We start from the raw sequence: 18,629 nt of genomic DNA on the forward strand, positions 1-18,629 counted from the left end.
TCTCACTCTCTCTGCACACCTTAGGAGGTTTTGTTTATGGAGGGTTGGTCAAAAAATAATGCATTGTTCATCAAAACCTCCACAGACCTTTAAATGATTTAATCTTTCATACAATGTGATTATGAAAGTATACCATCTAAACATTGTGTTATACAACCTTTGCATGACAGTAGACCAGAAAATTGTATGGAGTTTTTTCCCTCTTGCTGAATTCAAGGTCAAAAATCAACACGCTCCACATTGCATTTTCAAATAACCTTTCAGCGATCTTTCACATAATTCTCAGACACCAACATGTATTTATTTTGCTTTTGGTTAGTGGTAACAGCACCAAACTGGTCTTCCCCACACATCCACACTGTTGTAGAATAGAAAAACAAAAAAGTCTATACCAGAGAACAACTCACAGACCATTGCTTTTAAAGAGACAGCCTTACATTAAAAAAATACTGCATGACAGTAACTCAAATCTAATTGAATATAGTGGACAGATAATTGGTGCCTCTATAATACCCATCTCCGAATTACATTAACCTTTATTCCATCCAATATCCATTTATCCAACAGCTGCAAGATTTAAGTGAAACAAATGCACAATAAGTCATATCCAATGGGGAATAATGATGATGCTAAGCTTGAACCTCTACCCCCAATCAATAATAGTTAATTTCATCAAACGTCTTTACTACTTTCCTCTGCATACCACCTCTTAATATGACATTCTCAGTGGAAGTGGGCTGAACATTCCTTACAAAATGGCCATTGAAGCAAAACAAAGAAAACACATTTCCATCCTGCAGCCTTACAGTATTTTATGTCAAACAGCCTGATCAATACGCTATCATTGTATATAAACAGGTAAAGTGTTACATGCCAAGAAGGCAGATTGAGAGTATTTAAAGGAATAGTCCAATTGTGTAATCAAAAGAGAGGCCATCAGCAAGATGTCAGAGGGGTTAGAGAGGCAGCTGCAGCAGTTAGTCAATGTCCATCTCAGGCTGTTTATTGCCCTCTGCAGATTCAGGAGCCACCGTGCCCCCTGCTGCACCCTTCTCTGGGCTGCCCGGCTGGGCCTCTGTGCCCTCCTGTCCATTTACTGGCCCATTCTGCTCTGCCTTCTCATCCTTGGGGACCTCCACTTTAGGTTTGGGCTTTGACACGATTGGGTTGCAAGCCGAGTCAAGCTCCTACAAAGATGGAGAGAGGATATCATAGTTAGACATCTGGGCCATTTTTACATTTGGATGAACATATGTCATTTTAGGACCAGGAGTTTTCCTTGACCATGTGACCTGACCAGGCAAAACAGTTATTGGAAAGACTATGCAAACCAATTATTAGCACTTACCTTTGTTTTTGCCTGAATCTCTCTGACTTTGACAGCAGGCTCCTGGGTAAGATTGTGTTTGCTCTGCGCGTTCATTTTGCTGTTCATCCAGATCATGGCGTCGTTCACCTGCTTATCCACCTTCAACATCTCCAACTCATCCAAATGCTCATACTGCTCCTCCTGGGTGTCAAGACAGGCATAAGGAACATTTCAGTGCTGGGAGACATTGAGATATCATTAGATGTCCAGTAGCTCAAGGTCGATAAAACTATGTGCACAACTATGCAATAATAATCTTATAAATTACCTTTGTTTTGTAAGCTTCTACAATCTTCATGAACTGTTGGATATGCTTTCCAAGTTCATCGAATGCTTTTGGCCTTTCCTCAGCCTCATTGTATCTTTCCCGGATGGGCTGCCCAAGTTTCTGAAGAAGGGACATTCAGTTCAGTCACCTGACACAATCTATCCTATGCTAAAACCAGAGACATGAATTGACCGACAATGTTACCTTTAATTCAGCCAGTTTGTCGATGTACACTTGTTTCTGTTGGTCCTCGCCGTCTTCATACAACCAGTTCTCGGTGTCCTCAAGTCTTAACGAAAAGGTGTCTCTGTCCTGCATTTGGAAAACATTAACTTGAATAACTTCACATCATTTGTTTCAATGCGTGTAAGGTTATATAGTGGCAATATACTCACAGATTCACTGACAAACTTCTCCAACAATCCATGCAGTTTGTCTCTCATATCATAAACGTACTCTTCTACGTTGTTCTTGGCATCGTTCCGCTCCTTCTCCAGCTTGTCCTGCATAATCATCTTACCCTGAGATGGACACATCAAATACATGTTTTTATATTTGTTACTTTCCTTTCATCACAGCCTTGCTGTAGATAAAGATTGACATGCTCAAGCAAGTCATTAACCTTCAGTTTGAGTCACACAAAAATACTGTACACTAGCTTTACGATTTACAATAAAGTGTCAAGGTTATGCTTGTAAAACTACATACATGTCAATACAGGTTTTCAGCTAATTAAAATTAATTAATGATGGGACAAGTTGCCATGATATCCTACAATATTACCTCATTCTCCACAAACAGATTGACCGTGTCGTTGGTTAGTTGCCAGCGCATGCTGTTTTCTATTGGGAGCTCGACAGTCTTCGTTTTCACTTTCGGTTTCTTTGCTGATGAAGCTTGATTCTTCTCTTTTCCATCCTCTGATGTCTAAGATAAAAATAAATAAAAATACACCTTTTAGATAAATGTGCACTGACTGGTCCCATAAATAAGGCTATATCATGGGCTCCCGAGTGCCGCAGCGGTCTAAGGTACTGCATCGCAGTGCTAGAGGTGTCACTAAAGTGGTCCTTCTGTAGCTCAGTTGGTAGAGCATGGCGCTTGTAACGCCAGGGTAGTGGGTTCGATCCCCGGGACCACCCATACGTAGAATGTATGCACACATGACTGTAAGTCGCTTTGGATAAAAGCGTCTGCTAAATGGCATATATATATATATTATATATAAAGACACCCTGGTTCGAATCCAGACTATCACAACCGGCCGTGATTAGGAGTCCCATAGGGCAGCGCACAATTGGCCCAGCGTCGTCCAGGTTTGGCCGTGTAGGCAGTCATTGTAAATATGAATTTGTTCTTAACTGGCTTTCCTAGTTAAATAAAAGGTTACATTTAAAATGAAAATCATTAATACATCTAGACAAAAAGCATCCCCCTCAGAATGTCAGTGGTAGAAAAAGATGTTATCGCACTGTATAGCAAAGGAAATACGCAGTCCGTTAGCTACCTCCATTTCCTCAGTCTCAGACTTCTTGTCAGCATTGTCTTTCTGTCCATCACCTTGGGCTTTCTGGTCATCTTGGTCAGTCTGCATCTTACTCTGATGAGATGAGAAACATTCGATTAGCCATTAATGTGGAGTTAACACCACCACGAGTTAGCTTGGCATCACAGTGCACAGATGGCCAGATCACACATCAGAGAAAGTCATCATTGTGAAAGAAAAAAAAAACCACAAGGAATAGAAAATGGACACATCTGTTCCTGGAACAGATCTAACTTGTTCAGACATGACAGCTGAATTACCTGCCATTTTACTAAATATGTTTGGGCTGACAATTTTCCAATGAACTGGGTGTGGGTAGATTATAGGCTTGTGAAAGCCGCGCCAAAACAAAGCACACAAACCTCGTCTTCCTTCCCCGCAAGGTCTGTCTCCATGGGCTCCTCTCCCTCAGTAGGTTTCAGGACCTCCACTAGAGAGGCACTGGACACGCTGAAGACACCGTGGACATTCACCCTAACTTTCACCTTAACTTTTGAGCTTTCACCATTCGCCTGGGGAACCACTTTCTGGACCAAGAACTGACCTAAGGAGTTCAGACACGGATTAACATGGCCTTAGAGACAACCATTCAAAGTAAATAATTAACTGAATATGTGCAAGCCTATTGCTTATTAGACGGGTCTAGAGTTTCAGGCCTGTTTGTTTGGGTACCTATTGAGGGGTCCGGGTACGGCAGCTCTTTAGGGTTGTTGTAGTAGGCCTCCAAGGAGAAGGGCTCTCTCCGGTAGAACGTCAACACTTTGGAGAAGGGTGCAGCATGGTTCTTTGGGAATACCTCGCAATCACTGACATTGGAGGAGACAAGAAGATTATGCGAGTCACTGCTGATCTGAGTTCAGTGCGATCAGTGTCAAATAAACTTATGTCAAATGTAAAGAAGAGAGTTCACACCTTAACCCCTCCTCTGCAGCAGAGTTCCACTTCAATGAGATGGGATAGGGCACAACATCAGTGATGGAAAACTCTCTGACTTTGAAGGCGGGGGACAGGATAGCACACTGGGGAGATCAATCACATGCATTATAACACATTTCAGGGGTGCTACATTACTAACTGGTTAACAACTGTATACAGTAGTTCATGGCATGTCAACAGTAAGGTTATTTACTGCAAATAGTTTGTGCTAATCAGGTTGACAACTACAGTGATAACAACCAGTTCCGTAAGAGGCTAAAAACAGCATGCCCATTTGCTGAAAAGGTCATTGGGGACAGTGAGTCATGACATGATACCTGCAGTGCACATCCTCTTGCAACAGCCTCGTCTGCATTTAAAGTCATGCTCAGTTCTTTTCCAAAGAATTTGCAAACTCTTTCTTTGACGGCTGGGATCCTGGAGGCACCGCCCACGATTTCCACAGCGTAGAGGTCTTCCTTCTTCAGCTCTGAACAATGCATGGAACACACCAGTCAAATTAAACAGCCCACCCAGGTGTTAGCAAGAAAATGAAAAGGCTCTGCTGAGGGATACTCCTGCTACTATTAGTACTACTACAGTTACTCACTGGCTTGTTCCATGACGTTGCGCAGGGGAGCCTCCACTTTGGCCAGAAGCCCTGCACACATCTCCTCAAAGTGGCCTCTGGAACAACAGTGGTCATTGGATATTAATAGATACCGTACACACATGCAGCTGCTTGCATCATGATGATACACATCCACCGAATGAAAACACTTCCTGACAATTGGCTTTTCCACTGCAGATGGCCTAAATGTAATAGAGGTACTGTGATGGGTGAGAGGACTTGTATTTTGCTTCACCAACCTGTTAAGTTTCCCAGTGACGTCAATGTCATTCATGAAGCACTCAATGTTGAGTGGCAGATCAGAGGAATTGGCACTCATCAGCTTCTTGAGCTTCTCACACTCCTGGTAGAGACGAACCAGGGCTCTGGGCTTGGTTTTCACATCCAGCTTGTACTTCTTGCCAAACTCCTCACAGAAATGGTTCACCAACACCTCGTCAAAGTCTTTGCCACCCAATGCTGCGTCAGACGCAGAAGCTAGCATCTGAAAGAGAAAGAACATTAATTCCATGTCTTATTCTATTAAAAAAAAAGAAGTTTTGTACATATAAACAACATACTTTGAGCTTTCCTTTGTTGAAGGCACAGATGGAGACCTGATAACCAGAATGGCCCAAATCTACAAACACCACATTTCTTGGCTTTTCCTCAGGGGCAGGGAGATCTTGTTTATAGATCCCATATGCCAGTGTAACTGGAAGAATCAAAGAGACAGAAAAATGTCTTCAGACCAAGATTACATGAGTTAACATTGCTCAGTGTTGGCATGGTAATGGAATTACCTGCAGTGGTCTCATTCATAAGTCGTAGGCAGTTGAGTCCAGCAATCTGAGCAGCATCTATAACGGACCTCCTCTCTGCGTCAGTGTAGAAGCTGGGGACCTGGAACACATTTAGGAAAAATTATGACCCTTAACAAAAACATCATCCTTGACTGCTTATACTGTGTGATAAAACATTTACTCTTTAGAAAATATATGGAGTTACAATAGGGCATAGGCGTCGCTGTATTAATGACATTTTGCTAACCAAAGAAATACTGCTCTGTATCTTTACATCTCTGGGCCTTGTCTAAGTAGAAGTAAAACTGCTTACAGAGATGACACAATCAGCCACAGGTTTCTTCATTGCGGTCTCAGCAGTCTCCTTCAGTTTGGTCAGCAGCATGGCAGTGACTTGTTCAATGCTGAAGACTTTCTCCTCCTCCATGTACATCACCTAGTAAAAAGTATAGTAATGAAGTACAAACGTCTTGAAGATTGAATATCTCAACTGTTCAGCCTCTACCACCATGATGGATCAAGTGCTAAATCAGAAAGTATACTTCACTTTTGATCATTTACCTTGATCCCGGTCGACCCAGAAGGCAACTGGGCCAGGTCGTAAACCAGGCTAGATTTTGCTGACTGGACATAGGGGTCTGAAAATGCCCTGCCATGGAATCGCTTGAACCCTTGAACAGTGTTCTTACAATTTGTTACAACCTTTCAAAAACAAAACAACAAATACCATGATCAAATAACACTACTTTACTTTAACAACTGAATTGTATTAGCGATAAGGGTTAAGCTTACCTGGCCTTTGGCTGCCGCTCCTATTGAACGATTACGTGGTCCAAAGGACACACATGCTCTGAAAAAAAAGTGAAGATGTTATTGATAACAGATCCTTCCCTGCGTGCATGGTGCTCAAATAGTTTACCCTACATGCTTAACTGCCACAACAGACAAAACTTGCAATGCCAAAATGTAGGCTACGTTCCAAAGAGCCCTTTAGTCCAAACTCTTCTGTCATCACTGCTAAACACAGATGTCAATGGCAAAAGCACACACTACAATTACTGTCAACACAAGTGTGCAGTTGTTGGTGATGTCAGCGAGAGGTTAATGCACCAAAATGTAGACAACCCAATTGCATGCCGATGTCACTACACCCGTATAGTTAAGCTGACAAGCAAAGTATAGTAAATCTTACAATGCAGTAATGTATAACGAAAACTCATTATTAATAAAAGGCTCACAATAATTATCTTTCACAGTTAGTTGCTACCCTGATTACACTTAATCACTTAATATTACATATTACTATATTTAATCTCAGACCGATTTAAATCTCAGACCGAGGTGAGGTGCAGAGATGACAAGAATTTTGAGACTGCCTGCCGAAGGTGATTACTAATTAGGGTGGCAGGTAGCCTAGTGGCTAGTGCATTGGGCCAGAAACAAAAAGGTTGTTGGTTCAAATACTCGAACCCGACAAAGTGAAAAATCTGGTAGTGTGCCCTTGAGCAATGGCTGACCATGTATAGCAGGGCTGCCCAAACTTCTTCTTGGAGATCTACTGTCCTGTAAGCATTCAGTCCAAACCTAATTTAGCATCTCTGATTCAACTAGTTAAGGTCTTGTTGAGCAGCTAATCATAGAATCAGGTGTGTTAAATTAAGGTTGAACTGAAAACCCACAGGACTGTAGCGCTCCAGGAAGAGGGTTGGGCAGCCCTGCTGTACAACGCCACATTCACTGCACCTATCTGGTGTATGTGTCAATAAAACATCCATTAAATGTTTTCCTAACTAGTAGAAGTATACTGTATATCAGAATCACCACAATAAGTATGTAAATCAAACATATGGATGTGTGATATAGGGATTAGACAATGTCACTCACTGACATTTATTTTAGCAACCCCACTCTGTAATCATTGACTTAAAGTGGAACTGACAGCATTTTAACTACAATGAACAGAAATATAAATGCAACATGTAAAGTCCTGGTCCAATTTTTCATTAACTGAAAGAAAAGATGCCAGAAAATGTTCCATACATACAAAAAGTACAAATTTGTTTACATTCCTGTTAGAGAGCATTTAAATTTGCGAAGATAATCCAGACACCTGACAGGTGTGGCATGTCAAGAAGCTAATTAAACAGCATGATCAATACACAGGTGCACCTTGTGGTGAGGACAATAAAAGGCCACTAAAATGTGCAGTTTTGTCACACAATACAAAGCCACAGATGTATTAAGTTGAGGAAGTGTGCAATTGGCATATTGACTGCACGAATGTCCAACAGAGCTGTTGACAGAATGTGATTTTTCTACCATAAGCCGCCTCCATTGTTTCAGAGAATTTGGCAGTACATCCAACCTGCCTCAACTGTAACCACGCCAGCCTAGGACCTACATATCCTGCTTCTTCACCTGTAGGATCGTCTGAGGAGGGGAATGGGGGTGCTCAGGAGTATTTATGTATGTAGAAAAACTCATTCTGCTAAACTGGACCCGGCTCCCAAGGGAGTGGACCCGGCTCCCAAGGGAGTGGACCCGGCTCCCAAGGGAGTGGACCCGGCTCCCAAGGGAGTGGACCCGGCTCCCAAGGGAGTGGACCCGGCTCCCAAGGGAGTGGACCCGGCTCCCAAGGGAGTGGACCCGGCTCCCAAGGGAGTGGACCCGGCTCCCAAGGGAGTGGACCCGGCTCCCAAGGGAGTGGACCCGGCTCCCAAGGGAGTGGACCCGGCTCCCAAGGGAGTGGACCCGGCTCCCAAGGGAGTGGACCTCCCAGGCACAGTCATGTAAAATCCATAGATTAGGGCCTAATGAATTTCAATTGACTAATTCCCTTCTATGAACTGTAAATCAGTAAAATCTTTGAAATTGTTTTTTATATTTTTGTTCAGTATACTTTGGTCGATATTAATAATAATAAGTCACAAATATTACATTCCAAGTTTATGGTTCAAAACCAATTTTATAAGAGGTTTTAAAAATAGGTTCTATTTGACTCAAAATACAATGAAATACAGTAAGGCATTGCTGGCAGAATAGATGGATTCAGTACAACGCATGATTTATATAATTCGCCAACAGCATTATTTCTTTAACTACCAAGAAATCTATCAGGTTGTAAATCACAGCTGGGCTGGTACATTGTTTGCTGCCTCCACCCATTCGGATGCATTGTTTCAGTTTCAATTACACAATATTTTAAACAAAAACGGGTTATCGTAACTAAGGCTGGGAAGGTCAATACAATCAAACTAGCAAAGGCAATGATCACAAGTCAGTCATAACGTGGCTAATAGGCTAGCACACCTGTCAAACAAGGCCCGCAGGCCAAATACAAAACACAAGCGAGTATAAATAAGTTAACAGTGGAGTCATCTACGCTGAACAAAAATATCAACACAACACAGTGTTGGTCCCATGTTTCATGGGATGAAATTAAAGATAACAAAAATGTGCACACAACACAATGCCACCGATGTCTCAAGTTGAGGGAGCGTACAATTTGCATACTGACTGCAGAAATGTCAACCAGAGCTGTTGCCAGATAATTTAATGTTAATTTCTCTACCATAAACCAAACCCAATGTCAATTTAGAGAATTTGGCAGTACGTCCAACTGGCCTCACAACTGCAGAGAACACATATGGTGTCGTGTGGGCAAGCAGTTTGCTGATGTCAACGTTGTGAACCGAGTGCCCCATAATGGCATGGCGGTGGGGCTATGGTATGGGCAGGCATAAGCTACAGACAATGAACACAATAGCATTTTATCAATGGCAACCTGAATGCACAGAGATACCATGATGAGATCCTGAGGCCCATTGGCGTGTCATTCATCCACCGCTATCACGTTTCAGCATGGTAATGCACGGCTCCATGTCGCAAGGATCTGTACACAATTCCTGGAAGCTGAAAATGCCCCAGTTTTTCCATGGCCTGCATACTCAGACATGTCACCCATTGATAATTTTTGGGATGCTCTGGATCAACGTGTACAACAGAGTGTTCCAGTTCCCATCAATATCTCAAAGTAAGCATTTCACTGTAAGGTCTACACCTGTTGTATTCAGCGCATGTGCCAAATAGAAAAATGTATTTTAATATCCTGCAACTTTGGACAGCCATTGAAGAAGAGTGGGACAACATTCCACAGGCCACAATCAACAGCCTGTCACGCTGTATGTGGTACATGGTGGTCACAACAGATACTGACTGGTTCTTATTCACGCTCTTAATTAATAAATTATGGCCTAATGAATATATTTAAATTGACTGATTTCCTTATATGAACTAACTCAATTGTGGTTGGTTCAGTATACTTGATTTAATTACAGCCTATTGCGCTTGCGTCTGTAAATTCAACTTCAATAGTGCTGCTTTCGTGTGTCCTGTTTACAGCGCGCAGAGGGAAAGTGTACAAACGTGCCACAGTACTAGCTAGGATACTAAAATATTGCAGTCTAGCATCAGTTAAATCTTGACAATGAATAACCAAAAAACAAATCCTGCAATAAAACACCATGCAAAGAAGAAATATGTAGGCCTATTACAACAACATTTGAGCAGTAGCCTATGCTGCCGACTCAACTACAAGACATTGAGTGCACCATACAGAAATGCTGAATTCCACCACCCTGGTGATCCATGCAGTGTAAAAAACATGTTAAGTTTAAATGTTACAACAACCTATAGCTACGTTTTTTGTTACTGGAGTTATTAAATAATTTTTGATTAGGGTCGCAGTATATTATGCACATCAGAAAGCATAGCAGCAAAGGCTGGACAAATGTATATTTTGTTAAAATTCGGGATGCACGATATATCGATGGACATATCGGAATCGGACGATATTAGCCAAAAATGCCAACATCGGTATCGGTCTAGTTAAATGGCGATGTTAAAAACCGATGTCAAAGATACCGCGCATACCTATATAAACATGATGTAATAATAATTTGAAATAATAATTTGTGGGTTGCCTTCTGAATAAAAGTATGTAATTGACAGTGATGCAAATGAATACAAATAGTAGAATTATGCCATACTTTTATTTTGAAGGCTAACTGCAAAGTCCACTATTGTGGCTAATCCTTATTGTGGCTAGCTTCACATAGATTTTTTTTTTTTTTTACCTTTATTTAACCAGGCAAGTCAGTTAAGAATAAATTCTTATTTTCAATGATGGCCTGGGAACAGTGGGTTAACTGCCTGTTCAGGGGCAGAACGACAGATTTGTACCTTGTCAGCTCGGGGGTTTGAACTCGCAACCTTCCGGTTACTAGTCCAACGCTCTAACCACTAGGCTACCCTGGTCTGACCACCATTAATCAAATTAGAACAGTCTTGTAAATTAGGGTTATTTTAGATGACAGTTAGCTATGTAGTTAGCTACTGAAACAGATTATGTTGTGTTATTCGACAAGTCAAACAGTGTTATTGACGTGCATCTTTTTTCAAGTCTTATCCAAGATGGCGTAGCAATCAGACGTCTTTGTCCTTTGTCTTGTCCCATGTGTATATCTTTTTATATATTTTTCTTTGCCTATCTTTTAAAAATATTTTTCTAAACCTCAACTTCAAAATACTCTCCTGCAACCCGGCTCACACAATGTGGTGTGGATCTGTTTTTTCTAAAGTTTTTTTATTTACTTCGGAACTGGAAACACCCAACAGAAGCTAGCCAGCTCACTAGCTACTACTGACTACTAGCTACTAGCTAGTAGTCAGCTAACCACTGCTAGAGGTCATCAGCTAACATTTAGCTCAGAAAGCTCTCGCCAGTTTGTAGAACGCGACTCAAACCAGAGCATACCGGACCAATTCTCTCTCCATATCCCCCTGATTCCTACCGCAAGCTCGGAACCGTTTCACCTGGATCATCGCAGCTAGCTAGCTGCTATACGAGTGACTACTCCTGGCTAACGTCTGTCCCGAAGCAAGCATCAATTAGCCTGGAGCTAGCCCTTGCTAGGCCCATTCTCCCAGCTAGCTGAAGAGGCCTATCAGCCACTCCTGGTACGGGAAACGGAACCCCACCGATCCTACATGACTGGACCATGACGTAATCTGGTCGAGGGGGTACTCAACTGGCCCCTACATCGCGACGTCCCCTGAACGCCAATCTGCTAGCTGCGGCCCGCTAGCTGTCAGCCGCGGCCTGCTAGCTGTCTAGAACATATTGGACTGTTAGCTGAATAGATCCATCAGTCAATTTCTTGGGCCACTATACCCATTTTGCCAATTGGACTTGGACCCCTCTGCTACTCGGAACCCTACTAATTCCATCATGATTGGTCTATCGACGTCACCGCATGCGGAGGCTAAAACAGACTTCCTCCGTTGAGACGTCCCTCTAAGGCCCTTCTGCTAGCTGTCTGGTTCGCCGTGTCTCCAGCCAGCCCAACCATTCACCCCTATGATCACCCAGCTACGCATGTCTCTCCCTAATATCAATATGCCTTGTCCATTACTGTCCTGATTAGTGATTATCTTATTTCACTGTAGAGCCTCTAGCCCTGCTCAATATGCCTTAACCAACCATTTAGTTCCACCTCCCACATAGCACCTGGTTTAAACGTCTCTAGAGACAATATCGCTCTCATCATGATACATGATATTACTAGTTTATCTAGCGTGTCCTGCGTTGCATATAATTGATGCAGTGCGCATTCGCGAAAAAGGACTGTCGTTGCTCCAACGCGTACCTAACCATAAACACCAATGCCTTTCTTAAAATAAATACAAAGTATATATTTTCAAACCTGCATATTTAGCTAAAATAAATCTAGGTTAGCAGGCAATATTAAGCAGGTGAAATTGTGTCACTTCTCTTGCGTTCATTGCACGCAGTCAGGGTATATGCAACAGTTTGGGCCGCCTGGCTCATTGCGAACTAATTTGCCAGAATTTTACGTAATTATGACATAACATTGAAGGTTGTGCAATGTAACAGGAATATTTAGACTGATGGATGCCACCTGTTAGCTAAAATACAGAACGGTTCCGTCTTGTTTTCGAGATGATAGTTTCCGGATTTGACCATATTAATGACCTAAGGCTCGTATTTCTGTGTGTTATTATATTATAATTAAGTCTATGATTTAATAGAGCAGTCTGACTGAGCGATGGTAGGCACCAGCAGGCTCATAAGCATTCATTCAAACAGCACTTTCGTGCATTTTGCCAGCAGCTCTGCTGTTTGACTTCAAGCCTATCAACTCCCGAGATTAGGCTGGTGTAACGATGTGATGTGAAATTGCTAGCTAGTTAGCGGGGTGCGCGCTAATAGCGTTTCAAACATCACTCGCTCTGAGACTTGGAGTAGTTGTTCCCCTTGCTCTGCATGGGTAACGCTGCTTCGAGGGTGGCTGTTGTGTTCCTGGTTCGAGCGAGGAAAGGTACAGAAGCTATACTGTACACTGGCAATACTAAAGTGCCTATAAGAACATCCAATAGTCAAAGGTTAATGAAACACAAATGGTATAGAGGGAAATAGTCCTATAATAAATACAACCTAAACTTTTTACCTGGGAATATTGAAAACTCATGTTAAAAGGAACCACCAGCTTTCATATGTTCTCATGCTCTGAGCAAGGAACTTAAATGTTAGCTTTCTTACATGGCACATATTGCACTTTTACTTTCTTCTCCAACACTTTGTTTTTGCATTATTTAAAACCAAATTGAAAATGTTTCATTATTTATTTGAGGCTAAATTTATTTTATTTATGTATTATATTAAGTTCAAATAAGTGTTCATTCAGTATTTTTGTAATTGTCATTATTAGAATTTTTAAACAATTATTATTATTATTATAAAAAAAGAAGGTATTTTTAAATAGGCCGATTAATCAGTATCGGCTTTTTTGTCCTCCAATAATCGGTATTGAAAATCATAATCGGTCGACCTCTAGCTTGCAGATCACTGAACATGTACATAGCCCATCTGTAAATAGCCCTTCAACTCCCTCATCCCACACTGTATTTATCTGTCTTGCTCCTTTGCACCCCAGTATCTCTACCTGCACATTCATCTTCTGCTCATCTACCATTCCAGTGTTTAATTGCTATATTGTAATTACTTCACCACCATGGCCTATTTATTGCCTTACCTCTCTAATCCTACCTCATTTGCACATACTGTATATAGATAGACCTTTTCTACTGTATTATTGACTGTATGTTTGTTTACTCCATGTGTAACTCTGTGTTGTGTGTCGAACAACTGCTTTGCTTTATCTTGGCCAGGTCGCAGTTGCAAATGAGAACTTGTTCTCAACTAGCCTACCTGGTTAAATTATGGTGAAATAAAAAAATAAAAAAACATGTAAAGACCCAAACGGCATTCCATAGAAAGCCTGGTTCAGAATGAAACAACTGAACGAATTAACAACAAAACGAAAATTAACAACAAAACAGCACAACCAGTAAGTGAAAGAAATAGGTTTTGATGATGTTTTGCAGGTAATGGGGACATACTTAACTGCCAACAAAATAACTTGTTGGTCAGTGTGGTGTGTGAGTAACCTTTAACTAGGCAAGTCAGTTAAAAACAAATCGTATTAACAAATGGTGGCCCGGACAACGCTGAGACCATTGTGCGCTCTATGGGATTCCCAACTATGGTCAGATAAGATACCGCCTGGATTCGAACCAGGGGCTGCAGTAACGTCTCTTGCACTGAGATGCAGTGCCTTAGACTGCTGCGTCCGTGTCAAAGTGTTAAATATTTAACTGCGCTAGAATGCTTAAAAGAATGCAACATTTTTAAATAAATAGGTTATCGGTGTCGTTTTGTTGGGGGCAAGGAAAATATTGGATATCGGTATCAGCCAAAATTGTCATATCGGTTCATCACTAGTTAAAATGTTAAAATGCAATATACAGTATCCTATGTACATAAATTAACATTATAATGAGCCATATTTTTTGAATAGAACAATGGTCACTTTGGGTCAGCTGATTTTTTTGTTGTAAAAACAAATTTGCTGTTGCCCCCCAATAAAGCCTGTGCACTGATTGAGTTTGACACCCCTGGGTTAACGTATCTATTTATGTAGCTAGCTATTTATTTAACAACCTAAAAACACAGAATCTAATGTTAGGTAGGCCGATAGCTAGCTGATGGGAGGATGTCATGTCATTGGAGTAGTGGGTGAGGGAGTGACTTTTCCCCCTCATATCGTTGTTTGGTTGCAACAGCTAGAGATACAGCTCTGATCCCTCCGATGTCAACAACTACAGACCAGTATCCCTTCTTTCTTTTCTCTCCAAAACTCTTGAACGTGCCGTCCTTGGCCAGCTCTCCCGCTATCTCTCTCAGAATGACCTTCTGATCCAAATCAGTCAGGTTTCAAGACTAGTCATTCAACTGAGACTGCTCTTCTCTGTATCACAGAGCGCTCCGCACTGCTAAAGCTAACTCTCTCTCCTCTGCTCTCATCCTTCTAGACCTATCGGCTGCCTTCGATACTGTGAACCATCAGATCCTCCTCTCCACCCTCTCCGAGTTGGGCTGACTCCGTTTGTTGGATTGCGTCCTACCTGACGCGCTCTCTCACCACTGGTGTCCCCAGGGCTCTGTTCTAGGCCCTTCCTATTCTCGCTATACACCAAGTCACTTGGCTCTGTCATAACCTCACATGGTCTCTCCTATCATTGCTATGCAGACGACACACAATTAATCTTCCCATTCCCCCTTCTGATGACCAGGTGGCGAATTAACATCTCTGCATGTCTGGCAGACATATCAGTGTGGATGACGGATCACCACCTCAAGCTGAACCTCGAAAGACGGTTTTGCTGCTCTTGCTCCCGGGAAGGACTGCCCGACTCCATGATCTCGCCATCAAAATAACGGTTGACAACTCCATTGTGTCCTCCTCCCAGAGCGCTAAGAACCTTGGCGTGATCCTGGAAACACCCTGTCGTTCTCAACTAACATCAAGGCGGTGGCCCGTTCCTGTAGGTTCATGCTCTACAACATCCGCAGAGTAAGATACCTGCCTCACACAGGAAGCGGCGCAGGTCCTAATCCAGGCACTTGTCATCTCCCGTCTGGATTACTGCAACTGCTGTTGGCTGGGCTCCCTGCCTGTGCCATTAAACCCCTACAACTCATCCAGAACGCCGCAGCCCGTCTGGTGTTCAACCTTCCCAAGTTCTTCACGTCACCCCGCTTCCGCTCTCTCCACTGGCTTCCAGTTGAAGCTCGCATCCGCTACAAGACCATGGTGCTTGCCTACGGAGCTGTGAGGGGAACGGCACCTCAGTACCTCCAGGCTCTGATCAGGCCCTACACCCAAACAAGGGCACTGCGTTCATCCACCTCTGGCCTGCTCGCCTCCCTACCACTGAGGAAGTACAGTTCCCGCTCAGCCCAGTCAAAACTGTTCGCTGCTCTGGCTCCCCAATGGTGGAACACACTCCCTCACGACGCCAGGACAGCGGAGTCAATCACCACCTTCCGGAGACACCTGAAACCCCACCTCTTTAAGGAATACCTAGGATAGGATAAACAATCCTTCTCACCCCCCCTTAAAAGATTTAGATGCACTATTGTAAAGTGGCTGTTCCACTGGATGTCATAAGGTGAATGCACCAATTTGTAAGTCGCTCTGGATAAGAGCGTCTGCTAAATGACTTAAATGTAAATACAGGTGTCATTTTGTTAGCTAGCAAGATATGTAAATTCCTTTGCTAGCTATGCTGAACAATTGATCTACAGTTAGCATCTCTTAGTTGATCTTATGCATTTGGCATCAATTAAATGGGTGGGCAGACAGGCAAGTTGGGACAAGCATGCATGGGCAGGCAAGCTGCAGAAGGACGAGCAGGCTACTATTCCCCATTATTTATCAGGGCTATGTTGAGGTCCAACTAGTTGAAAAAGTTTGAGAGGGTTTATCGAACGTTTCCTCGTTAAATTTGAAATAATCTCGCTCTGGCTGGCATTAGTTGTTGATCTTGTTTACATGCATCGGCAACTAACCCTAACCCTACTCAATAGGACTGAAGTACTCAAATGTAGGACTCCCCCCATGGTATTTACATATTTGCAGGAATCCATTCAGGTGTTCAATTCGTTCTAATGCTCTAAAGTCGCACTGTTACTAAACACAGTCCAGTTCAAAGTCAATGATGGCAGGCTGGTGTGGCAAATGGCTTATTTGCATATAGGCCTACTGCAGCTCTGATTGGCTATGGTGCACTGGTAACATGCATAGCATGTTTTTTTGTGGTTTTATTTGGTGCAGTGTCTATTAGTTGTCCAAAACGCATGGCTGCTTTCTCACTACATGTCCATGTATCTCTCATTCCCAAACATTCGAAAATGTAAACACATAAAATTATTTAAAAGTCAATCTTTACATTTGAACAGATTTTATTATGATTTAATGTAGCTAAAACACTAAGTCTGACACTAGCTGTAAATTAAAAATGTTGCCAGTGGTGCCATAAACGAATATGGAAAGGATACGAATATATTTTTTACTACATTTGGGATCATTACATCTCATTATACTTTGCGACATAGCTTTACGCTCTGCAAAATTGCTAGAATATTCCTACCGGCGATTAACGGACGTCATCATACATAGCAAGCAAGCTACTACAGTAAGCAGTTCCCACTAGTTACCCTAGCTACAAAGTAGAAATGGCTATATCGTAAACATTATTGAAAACAAACATTTTATTTTTGGTATTCATATAATGTTAGGCGTAAGGTTAGCAGTGTGGTTACGGTTAGTATTAAGGTTACATTTAAAAATCAGATTTCGTTAGAATTTGTAGAAATGGGCGGGGTTTATTACTTTATGGCTGTGTTAACTAAACGCAGTAAGTGGTGAGCTAGCTAACTGGCTAGTTAGCTATGATAGTAGGCACCCGCCTTATGATAACTTACTGCTAGTCAGCAACCATTATCTAGTTAAATACAAATGTGAAATAACACCATCTGATAATAACGATAATTACAATTGCCGACAAAACTAGATGAATAACGCTATCCAGCGGAATTCGCGTGCAGTAGCTAGTAACGTTACCCTGCACACACACACAACTGTTAGCCAAATGGCTAGCTAACGTTAGTTGTCAAGGCCGCAGAAACTGGCCACTCACAAACCAAATGGATTTGTTTCAAGTGGATGGCAAATCTCGACTGGTGAAACGAGTTTTAAAATGTTCTACTTACGGTGTACTTCGGTCGCTATATTCGTTAGCCACGGTTTCAATTCCTCCGGCTCGAGCTACAGCAACATAGCAGCTTTGAAAGCCCAGATCAATTCCCACCACTGACATCTTCCACGCTACCTTGCCTGTATTCTACTACCGTATGAAATGGAGACGTAGATAACTCTTCTTTTTAAACAGAAACGTGTTTGAATTCTTTTGAAAGACGTATAAAAGTCAGAGGATAATTTTAAATCAAAAGTGTAAATTCAAATTGAATTCATAATCCACAGCACAATACAGAGTACGCTGGTGGTAGTGGTGCACACCGGTAGATGCAAGGTGGTTTTGCGAGTTCACGCGGAATCTTAATGCAATATCGCGAGAATTGAATAGTTCTCGATGGCTCTAGACCTTTCTGTCAAGAGATATTTGGCTCTGAACCTTTCTATTTGAAAGATTTCATTCTGAACCAGGACCTTCTTATTCTATCAACTTTATATGGCGGTTGGCAACCAACTTTAAGGTGCATTACCGCCTCCAACTGGACTGGGGTGTGGACCAGAGACATTGAAGGTCTCAATCCTACCTGGCTCTTCAACCCCGTTACTCCTCAAATCTAATAACAATCGCTCCCTTTCCCTCACATATTTCTGGCACTGAAATAAATCAAATCAAATTGTATTTCTCACATGCGCCGAATACAGCAGGCGTAGATCTTACAGTGAAATGCTGACAAGCTTTACAATGCAGTTGTAAGAAAAAATAATCGTTAAGTAAAAAATAGATAAATAGAAAATAAAAGTACAAAATAATTAAACAGCAGCAGTAAAATAACAATAACGATATAATAGTGATATAATAGCTATATACAGGGGGTACTGGTGCAGAGTCAATGTGCGGGGGCACCGGTTAGTCAAGGTAATTGAGGTAATATGAACAGG

General features: G+C 42.0%; 1 protein-coding gene across 1 annotated transcript; it reads right to left on the bottom strand.

Annotated features, from left to right (window-relative positions):
• Positions 1 to 279: 279 nt before the first annotated feature.
• On the bottom strand, positions 280 to 18,138 carry LOC118390871 (heat shock 70 kDa protein 4-like). Its single transcript, XM_035781579.2, has 19 exons — positions 17,708 to 18,138; positions 6,304 to 6,361; positions 6,073 to 6,213; positions 5,825 to 5,947; positions 5,512 to 5,611; positions 5,290 to 5,423; positions 4,969 to 5,213; positions 4,709 to 4,785; positions 4,437 to 4,588; positions 4,096 to 4,202; positions 3,856 to 3,989; positions 3,546 to 3,727; positions 3,145 to 3,237; positions 2,421 to 2,564; positions 2,033 to 2,158; positions 1,842 to 1,949; positions 1,638 to 1,757; positions 1,349 to 1,510; positions 280 to 1,187 (listed from the first exon to the last, which is right to left on the bottom strand). The coding sequence occupies exons 1-19, from the start codon at positions 17,812 to 17,814 to the stop codon at positions 978 to 980; spliced, it is 2,523 nt and encodes an 840-aa protein (XP_035637472.1). The 5' UTR covers positions 17,815 to 18,138; the 3' UTR covers positions 280 to 977.
• Positions 18,139 to 18,629: the final 491 nt, after the last annotated feature.

The sequence above is a fragment of the Oncorhynchus keta genome, chromosome 12 (assembly GCF_023373465.1).
Source record: "Oncorhynchus keta strain PuntledgeMale-10-30-2019 chromosome 12, Oket_V2, whole genome shotgun sequence".
NCBI classification, from domain to species: Eukaryota; Metazoa; Chordata; class Actinopteri; order Salmoniformes; family Salmonidae; genus Oncorhynchus; species Oncorhynchus keta.

Excerpts from the sequence above, each read along its gene's own strand:
- LOC118390871 (XM_035781579.2), bottom strand. The coding sequence starts at position 17,814 with ATGTCAGTGGTGGGAATTGATCTGGGCTTTCAAAGCTGCTATGTTGCT. Across the intron at positions 6,362-17,707 it reads TATAGCGACCGAAGTACACC|AGCATGTGTGTCCTTTGGAC; the intron begins GTAAGTAGAACA and ends CTTTTTTTTCAG. Across the intron at positions 6,214-6,303 it reads GAGCGGCAGCCAAAGGCCAG|GTTGTAACAAATTGTAAGAA; the intron begins GTAAGCTTAACC and ends TGTTTTTGAAAG.